The 10,462-nt window shown below is 32.4% G+C and overlaps 1 protein-coding gene across 1 annotated transcript in view; it reads right to left on the reverse strand.

The window, feature by feature from the left end:
- Positions 1–265: 265 nt before the first annotated feature.
- LOTGIDRAFT_143831 (hypothetical protein) overlaps positions 266–10,462 on the reverse strand; it is a gene marked incomplete at both ends in the record, with an annotated part of 49,700 nt that continues 39,503 nt past the window's right edge. Inside the window, 15 exons of the mRNA XM_009054425.1 lie at positions 266–421; positions 911–1,018; positions 1,388–1,536; positions 2,850–2,959; positions 3,191–3,276; positions 3,474–3,563; positions 3,796–3,864; positions 4,064–4,135; positions 4,321–4,379; positions 4,611–4,661; positions 5,144–5,330; positions 6,062–6,146; positions 6,562–6,695; positions 6,876–6,965; positions 7,636–7,838. Coding sequence (XP_009052673.1) covers positions 266–421; positions 911–1,018; positions 1,388–1,536; positions 2,850–2,959; positions 3,191–3,276; positions 3,474–3,563; positions 3,796–3,864; positions 4,064–4,135; positions 4,321–4,379; positions 4,611–4,661; positions 5,144–5,330; positions 6,062–6,146; positions 6,562–6,695; positions 6,876–6,965; positions 7,636–7,838 — 1,649 coding nt within the window. The remainder of the gene's footprint in view (positions 422–910; positions 1,019–1,387; positions 1,537–2,849; positions 2,960–3,190; positions 3,277–3,473; positions 3,564–3,795; positions 3,865–4,063; positions 4,136–4,320; positions 4,380–4,610; positions 4,662–5,143; positions 5,331–6,061; positions 6,147–6,561; positions 6,696–6,875; positions 6,966–7,635; positions 7,839–10,462) is intronic.

Consider the following 10,462-nt stretch of genomic DNA (forward strand, 5'->3'; position numbering starts at 1 on the left):
AAGAACAACATCCACCAGCTGGGTTGAATGGAAATGTTCTGAAAAGTGACTTTGGTGAAAGGTTATATTAGCTTCTTATCCATTCAAACATTGCATACACCTATATTATCATAACCCAGCAAATGATGTCTAAGAAAACTAGGAGCTTTATCTGAATGATCTCCAGCCCTCCTCATAACAAATAAGCAAAACATTATTTTGTTCTTGTGCTCAATCTTAAATAATTCAGATCAAGTTCCATTGTCATCCAGCAGATTTTCCCACCTTACCTTGTAAAAGTATATTCGCTTTCTGCTCGGAAAAAATAAATATGATTTTTAAACTGTAATTTAAACACGTGATCTTTAGATATCCCATCTTCCTCCTCTGGGGTACTCACAGCGTAACCTAGCAACGGTAAACTAGCTAATGGAAAATCATCCTGAAAATACAAGACATAAAAACTTGTTACATGAAATTCATCCTTTTAAATATGATCTCAGCATAAAGTGAGTCCAGTGGGTTGATACACTGGGTTGGTAGATGTCTCATCAGAAAGCCATAAAGTCAGTCCAGTGGGTTGATACACTGGGGTGGTAGATGTCTCATCAGAAAGCCATAAAGTCAGTCCAGTGGGTTGATACACTGGGGTGGTAGATGTCTCATCAGAAAGCCATAAAGTGAAGGAGAATAAAACTATGATCCTACTTAAACCACAGCAGAGATCTCATAGATTGCTCTGTTAATCTCTTCTCAAGGTAACACTACTTAATTTTCTGGAGCTCATCACAAGATGTCAATCTCCCTATCAGGTCTACTGACTAGGAAATGCAGCGTGAACTCTTTTCGTTAAGGACTTGAAATCTGGGAAAGAAAGGTTCTCTATCTCAGTATTTGAAGACATTTTTTTTACCAAAACAAAATGACTTACTTGAAAAGATTTATAAAAAAATAAACAGAAATTAGTAAAGACAACCCAGAGTTTCTGCCAGCCATTGGAATTTTTAAACTTTCGTAATAAATAACCACTTAATTGGTTCTGAAATTAAAGACAAAAAGTTACAAATAATTCCCCTGAAATCAGTGGGAAGAAAGAAGAAATGACTTACTATTTTTCCATTTCAAAGTGTAAAGAGATCTTTCAATATGTACACCTTGAACAAATTGTTCCATCTTATATTGTCAGATCTGTCCATGACAGGGGAAAATGGTCTAGCAAATTATGCAGGCACAATCTCAAGCAGAGAGATGCAGAGTTCAGAGTTTAGAATTTGCACCTCCAGTTTTTTAAGTCCTTTTTATGTTTAAAAATCGTCCATTTCACAGTTTGCTCGGCATCATTGGTAATAAAAGCCATTCATGACGTACAAAGTAAATATAATTTTATGATTAAATATATCCAACTTACCCGAGTAGCTTTAGAATGATCTCTCATACTGACACTAGTGTTTCTATGCCAACACACGTGCATTGTGGTATTGGCTCGATGTTGGATTTGTTTTTCGGGAACTTGTAACTTTTCATTTGATTGGTCACCATCTACGTTCTCAGTTGAACCTGAAGGTAGCAAATCAATATTCTTAGTGCATTGAAATTGAAAACAAAAGCAACAACTAATTTCTGAGAATTGTTTCTACCAGCTGGACCAACATCTTGGTCAGACAACCCATACCCATTTACAGCTGGGTTGACTGGAATAATGAGAAAAGAGGACTTTTTCAGTAAACATTTACATTCACCCATTGACTGGACTTATTCAGAAATAAAATGAAATGAATGGAGTTTTACGTCCTACTCTTCTGCACCTTGTGGGCTAATGAAGATGGGCAATGCCATGCAGGTTGCCATGAGGGAAATTTTGCCAGGACAGCGGCATTAGCCTGCTCTTTTTCGATTTCCAACTGTCGAGGGATCTTTAACGTGCACAGCCTGTAGCACACGAGGCCTCGGTTTATTGTCCCATCCGAACGACTAGATGCTTTTTCCATTGGACTTATTCAGGGTCACCAGACTTTCACAAGGCGACCAAGAGTAGAATCCAAAGACTGCTGTTTGCCTGTTTGTAACAAAGTATATGACTTCAATATACACTATCTGAATGGGTTAATCTGTTCTCTAAACAGAAAAAAACTGATAACAACCATGTTTCAATGATCCTGTCTACCAGAAGGTTTAGAGTTGTATGACAAGTAGCTGTTGATTTTAGACTAGGATAACAACTTACCAGCTGATGATTTTAGACTAGGGTAACAACTTACTGGCTGATAATTTTAGACTAGGATAACAACTTACTCGCTAATGATTTTAGACTAGGATATCAACTTAGTAGCTGATGATTTAAGACTAGGATAACAACTTACTAGCTGATGATTTAAGACTAGGATAACAACTTACTGGCTGATAATTTTAGGCTAGGATATCAACTTACTAGCTGATGATTTAAGGCAAGGATAATAACTTACTAGCTGATGATTTTAGACTAGGGTAACAACTTACTCGCTAATGATTTAAGACTAGGATATCAACTTACTAGCTGATGATTAAAGACTAGGATAACAACTTACTAGCTGATGATTTAAGACTAGGATAACAACTTACAAGCTGATGATTTAAGGCAAGGATAATAACTTACTAGCTGATGATTTTAGATTAGGATAACAACTTACTAGCTGAAGATTTAAGGCAAGGATAATAACTTACTAGCTGATGATTTAAGGCAAGGATAACAACTTACTTGCTGATGATTTAAGGCAAGGATAACAACTTACTAGCTGATGATCTAAGACTAGGATAACAACTTACTTGCTGATGATTTTAGACTAGGATAACAACTTACTAGCTGATGATTTAAGACTAGGATAACAACTTACTAGCTGATGATTTTAGACTAGGATAATTTATTTTGTCATCTGGTATATTTTTAAATTGTAATATTGCTTCGTTAATATCTTCTATCCATTTATCTTTCTCTTCTTGGGAACTGAAATGAAGGCAAGTTAAAAAGTTAAACCTCTTCTTCATTCTTTTGAGCCTGAAAACTGAATCAGTGCTGTTGATTCAAGATATTTTGCAACCACCTTAGAAATCTGATGACAATTTTCCATAGGTGGAAGTTTATTATAAAGGTGTCAACAATTAGTGCCACGTCTCCAGCAGTTTTAGCACTATATCAGAATAACAAAATATAAAACACAGTATAAACCCTACTCACCTGGCCGCAACTAAAATATATTTATTACCAGCATAAATTGCAAAACTATTCTGGACTGCCATTTTACCTTGTTCATTTTCTTCAATCTAAAATCATCAAAATATTATTGTTGGTCAGATATGAATTGATCTGTTTGTATCTCATGATGTTGACCTATATAGAAGTGGCGGGTAAATAGACCATGCTTACTTAAATATAAACTATAAAAAATTCATTTGCTAGAAAATGCTCTTAACCAAACTTGGAAATTTTAAAACCCCTTTCTGATAAATTCTGAACTTACCAGCATTCCTTTTAAAGAAAGTTGACCATGAACTTTGAACTGTAATAAAGACGTGGCTGTTCTACTTGTATAAACTAACATGTCGGAAAACTGAAAAAAAAAATTAACAAATTATTTTCCAAAAATTAATTTAATTAAGTAACATAGTTTTATTTTCTTGAAGGAACACGCCACAACTGCAAAAAATATCAACTTCATGTTTCTATTAAGGGACTTGTCACATTTTCCTTTTTACCCAAAGATACACATTCAAGTTTGAAAACATAGTATTTATACACAGAAAACATCACATTTAATGCTGCCTGCAATCCTGAAAACTCACCAAGAAAAACATTCGCTGTTGATATCCTTTTCTAGAATATTTCTGTAAACAGCCTTCTCGTAAAAATGACTGAAATAAATAGAAATATATATTGAAGACAGATACTACAAAATTACTATTTTAATATCAGCTTATTTTCATAATGTTTTAAGGCCAAATTTGTTGCTAAAAAATGGTTATTTTCAGTTAAATACACTGCTTCTATAGGGAAAAAGTTAAAATTTCATAGTTGATCAAAACAAAAAATAAAAAAAGTTGATTAACTTACTCGATCTAAATCAACTAAACTTTCTATTCCAACTAGATCTCTCTGTAATTCCATCAACTTCTGGACATTTTCCTGCAATCAAATTACACATCTAAATAAATTTAGAGTTAGAAAATCAGACAGGGTTACTCTTCTGGAAGATTTAGATTTGTGAACTACCGGTAGACATTAATCTTGGAGTGTCTTTTTAGGTAATAATTGACTTGATAATATATATTGCTGTAAAAATAATCAGAATTAGTGAAGACATAACTTACCAGTCGCTTCATTTTATCATTAAAAGCGTTTGTTAATTCTAATAATTTTGCTAGAGCTTCTAAAATGAAAAATAAAACAGTTGAATATCATTAGACCAGAACTTATAACAATAATGTCCTTTTTTAAACAAAGCTACTTGACTTCTCATTTAAATATTATACACAAAATAATTCTTTTGTTGTTAAAATTACATCAAATTACAAATTTTACTAGTTTTAGAAGATGTATTGAGCAAATAATTTCAGAGCAAGGTTTAGTATTATAAATTATGTAAAAGAAATACACATACCTCTACAGTCAGTAAGATCAGAAGTTGGTGGAGGATAGAACTTTATTAAACCTAAAAATATAATAATATTCTAATATAACAAATATTTATACTTTATACAGTTCAAAACTGTGGAAGAGACTAACTAGCAAACAGTAAACAGCTCTTTCAGTCAGCTACGGAGTTTGGTTGCTCTGGAACACATTTCAAAAATCAATATTGGTATGTTTGCAGTACATTGTGAAGCTCTCATCTCTGGATAAAAATAATACTTTATATACAGGTCACATTAGGGGGTTGCAGAGTTAAGAATGCGCACCAAGTGTGCAGAAAAAGTAGTAGGCCTAGGTGCAGACAGAATTCGAAATGACGACGAGAGCAACAGATGAGAAAATTTTAATATATTCGATTGAAGGCAGAATTGGAACAGAGACGAAACCTGTTCAGAAATCTCAAATCGAGCATCACCAAGGAGATATTTAGATAAATATATCAAAACATTGTGATAAAAATACTGACATAAATAGAAATAAAATATAATCAGAAATACTTACGTTCTAAAATAAGTTTATAATGTAACAGACGTTGACCTGGTTTTAAAAAGAATGTATTTAAAGGGAGATAACAAACTTTCTGTGATTCGAAATCCTTATACATATCTTCAAAACGTTTATTATTGTGAATCTTTGAGTCGATTTCTAACAACATTTCTTGTTCACGATTCAAATAATTCTGATATAACTGAAAAATAAGAAAATAAAATACAAATTTAATTATTTTTTATCTGGACATGTTTTATTCATTTCATATTTTAACAATTTGAGGCTCATTGCTGACATCTTTCTTAGATTCCAATATATCAACTACTGTTTGAATTGAAATAGCTTTTATGTTGAAATCCATAGTCTCTTCTTGTCCTAGGCCAGTGTTTCTATAGGAGAGTATCTTCTATAACACCTATAACTACTGTGACCTAGGCCAGTGCTTCTATAGGAGAGTATCTTCTATAACACCTATAACTACTGTGACCTAGGCCAGTGTTTCTATAGGAGAGTCTCTTCCATAACACCTATAACTACTGTGACCTAGGCCAGTGTTTCTATAGGAGAGTCTCTTCCATAACATCTATAACTACTGTGACCTAGGCCAGTGCTTCTATAGGAGAGTATCTTCTATAACACCTATAACTACTGTGACCTAGGCCAGTGTTTCTATAGGAGAGTCTCTTCCATAACATCTATAACTGTATTTGCAGAGTTTTTTCTACCAAGAAAAGCTTTCAAAAAAATTGAGTGCTCATTAAGACAGTGGTTTATTTTTCTAGCATTGGTCTACTCTGGATTTTTCACAGTCAAGGAATCTTTTACACATAAATTTTGAAGCACACAGGAACTCAGTTTATTGTCCCTGCGTTGTCCTGTTGGCCCCCTGTTATTTAATAAAGAGAAAAGTTATTTGATTTAATATCGTACCTGTTCAAATGAATTTATAGCTTTAAGTAGTAAATCTCCAATTCTATGACAAGTTTCTCCTTTTTGGACAACAGCTTTTCCTTCCCTGAAATAAAAAGAAATTTAGAAAGTCCTAGCCTTAAACAAGGTACATCATATCCTAAACACCACTTTTGTTGAGAATAAATAATTTCTCTTCTTCAACCATGTGTTCAATCAAGTTTTTATAGAACTGTTTCTGGTATTGCCCTTTATATTGATATAAAAGAAAGAAAAAAATCAAAATCTGAAGTCAGTCGTTTTCTGCTATGTCTATAATCACGAGATAATCTTGAAATTGAAGTGAAAATGAATCTGTTTGGATGATAAAGCTTTGTAGAGTCTTGTCTCATCATGAGAATAGTCAAATGAAGAAAATCATCCATGACAAATGAAAATCAACAAAAAATATCAAACTGGTTGTCATGGATTTATGTCCACAGCATTATGGATTACAGAAAAACTGGAGTTATCCCCCTTACCATTGCTGCATTCGTAGCTCCACATCTTTTAAAAAGCCGACATGAAACTCGTAGATAGGGTCGAGGTAAGAAAATAAACTCTCTGTTAGAGAATTTAAAATTTCATCATCACTACTGATTGCATTACGAAACCACTGGAAGAGAAAGAAGACATTTTAATGAAAAACCATACAAAATTTTAAGTCATACTTCCTTCTCTAAATTCAGAGATTAAAAAGCTAAGTAACTTGGTGATTGGTATATATTCTGTTGTAATCTTATAATCAATATAATTCGAGGAGAGACAAAATATAAAATCAAGAGTTTAAACTTACCACTGAAACAACTTCTAAATCTTTTTTATATGTTCGTTCTGTCATTAATAATTCTTTAGCCATATAGTACGAATCATCACCAGGGTAACGCTGTAATTTACAAGGTAACAGTTTAAAATAGGAGACTAATTATTCTGAACTCTACCATAATATTATCTTAAATCATCCAGACTTTTAACCTTCGATGAGCGTTCTTTTACCGTCCAGGCACCCAAATTGTGGAATATTTGACCTTATGAGTTAAGATGCTGTACTTCTTTAGCAATTTTAAAATCTCTTCTTAAGACGTTTTTGTTTAAGAAAGTTGTTAATTTTTTTTTTACTTTCATTTTATTTATCTATATTTTACATGTCCATTTTATCATATATACATTGATGGTTTTATCAATTGTACAGCGCATCTGAGCACGTTTTGTGAAAGATGGCGCTATATAAATATTTCTATAATAATAATAATAATAATATATAAAATTTATCCCCCAAAATAGATTTATCAACACCTCCAAAATCATGTTCACAAAATCACACAATATAACATAATCTACCCCATAAAATAGATTAATCATTTCCTTCAATATTGGTTAGCAATATCGAATACAATATGAAAAAAACGTCGCCCCAAATATTATTAATTAATGTATTGAAAAGTTCGATAGCAACGTAAACACAAAATATCCAAAATGTTGCCTAAAAACATAAAGGAACATAGAACACAAATATCAAAAATTATTAATGTTCTCCAAAAAATACAAATTCCTACCTTGGACTTTTTCTTGGTATCCTCATCCCCCTCCTCAACACGAGATGAAGATAGGGTTGAAATATTGGGTGAATATACCCCCGCCGTTTTACTTAATATAGATATATTATTATCTTTCAGGGGACTGGGAGGGGAGGGGAGGTAATCCTCCTCAAATATTGGAGGTGGGGGAGGGGGTGGTGGGGAGGGGCTGGGATGATATTCTGATTCCCCTATACCGTTCTCTCTCTCGTTATGTCTTGCTGTATTAGCATCGCTGGCTGAATGAATTAATCTGAAATAGAAAATATTATTTTAGACTAGCTAACAAAATATCAGAATAAAGAGCAAGAAGTTCAGTCTACAATGGGGTAAAATTTAGGTAGAACATCTGAACCAAATGACATTTTTCTTTTTTTGAATTCCAGCACTAGACACATAGACATTCATAGATATTCAATATTCAATCTGTAGTATATTTGGAAGTAGTGTAAACATACAGAGACTAGATAGGATATAAAGCAAAAAAAAACAAAAATCAGATCCATTTACGTTGTTTTATCAGACCACACTGAGAACAGCTCATGATTGGATGCCTTAATTCTCAATCTTTTTTCCACTATTTGTCTAACTGTTCCCTGTGTTTAAATTTCACAGATTCCCATTCATTGGACTCGATCCAACCAATCGCTATTTAGCTTATCATAGTTCAAAGATCAATAGAAGTACATACTTATGTTTATCTTGTAAAATATTGTGATGTTCTTCTTCGTAGACATATTCTGGAATATTTTCAACTTCCGAAGTCCGTGAGATCCGATGTTCTTCCACGATTCTTTCTGGAAAATCCTTGAGACCTAACACAGGCGCTGAAAATTTACGATTTTGGAAAGAAAATGATGAACCAGTGGAGGGAGGAAATTGGCGATTTGGTGACGAAACTGAAAAAAATAATTCAAACAAAATTCTAAAAATAAATGAAAAATATTTAAATCTAATCTTATATTGTCATAATATTTTATATGCCTTCATATTTCATATTTAAACTTCTGAGGAGTTGATGAGTCTCTATTCATGGACTGTTCATGTTTCATGGTTTAAAGTTCATGTTTATTGGTTTAGAGTTTATGTTTCATGGTTTAAAGTTCATGTTTCATGGTTTAAAGTTCATGTTTCATGGTTTAAAGTTCATGTTTATTGGTTTAGAGTTAATGTTTCATGGTTTAGAGTTTATGTCTCATGGTTTAGAGTTTATGTTTCATGGTTTAAAGTTTATGTTTCATGGTTTAAAGTTCATGTTTCATGGTTTAAAGTTCATGTTTATTGGTTTAGAGTTTATGTTTCATGGTTTAGAGTTTATGTTTCATGGTTTAGAGTTTATGTTTCATGGTTTAAAGTTTATGTTTCATGGTTTAAAGTTCATGTTTCATGGTTTAAAGTTCATGTTTCATGGTTTAGAGTTTATGTTTCATGGTTTAGAGTTTATGTTTCATGGTTTAGAGTTTATGTTTCATGGTTTAGAGTTTGTTCAGATATATTTCATACACTTCCTGTATGTGAATTAAAATGTTGTTAAAATTGAAGGACAGAGTAGAATGTGTAATGTATGCTCTTATACATCTTAAATTCTTTCTACTTTTTAAATGTCATTCAAAGTTTATACTTCTAATTTGTTTTAGGAATTGTCTGAACAACAATTTCGTCTCCTTGTGATCTATATGGTATGATTACTTTAACTGTAGTTTATAGATTCTATATACAGTCTGTCTACTGACAAGTCAGACGTTAATTACACCCTTCCTGTCACCGTCTATCTTTAATTACACTGACATAGTGTCATGACATCATCTGGTCTGTCAATATCCTACTGTCTCATTAATATTCATAGCCTTTACATCACACTGGTAATATTGGTTTTATCTGATTCTAGTTGGTTATTGACTTCCGCCTTCATTAAAATACTAACATAAACAATAATAGTTTATTCTGATGCTGGTTGGTCATACAAACTATTCACTTCAATTCATGGTGGAACAAACAAACCAAAAACAATATCCGTTTTTATCTGATGCTGGATGGTTATCAACTTCCAGGTCCATCCATAAACTCTTTACTTCATTCGTGGCGCAACATGAATACCAAAAAAAAATAAAAATTTGTTTCGTTTTGCAGTACTGATCGTTAGTACTTAGTTTATTAAAATACAATGACAAACTCTTTACTTCATTTCATGTTGGAACAATCATACCAAAACAATATCTGTATTATCTTCTGATGATTGGTAATCGACTCCATTTAAACACCACAAACAGTTTACTTTGCTTTGAGCAAGAATTAACAAACAACATACGTATGATTGGCCAAGTTAACTCAAGTGGGCATTTTGGGTTAAGCAGTGATTTAAAAATTTCTTAAGTTGACTTGATTTTCCTGTCACAATTTGGGCAAAAACTGAAGTTTTTCCATCCAATTTATTCATATGTGATATTAAAATTGACATTCAGAGACATTACTTCAAACTTTGGTATAAAATAAAGAAAATAAGATTTGAGAAGATTTGTGACGGGACATTAAACGCAGACGATTTATTTTAAACTATAAATAGCCTTAATAAGATTGACCAATCAGACGCGAAGACTGATAAATACTCTCTTTAATAGAAGTCTGAGAAAATAGTGTTGTCGTAGAGACCAAATAACATAATCATGTCGTATTTTCTTTTTCTTAATCATGAAAGGGATGTAACCTCTTAATTTTCACATTGTATCACAGGTATAAACTTTCATAGAACTTTAAATCATAGAAACCGTATGTCTGGTTCTTCTTAAATTTTTTTAAGGCAATCTTT

This window comes from Lottia gigantea (assembly GCF_000327385.1).
Source record: "Lottia gigantea unplaced genomic scaffold LOTGIsca_217, whole genome shotgun sequence".
In the NCBI taxonomy this organism is placed as follows: domain Eukaryota; kingdom Metazoa; phylum Mollusca; class Gastropoda; family Lottiidae; genus Lottia; species Lottia gigantea.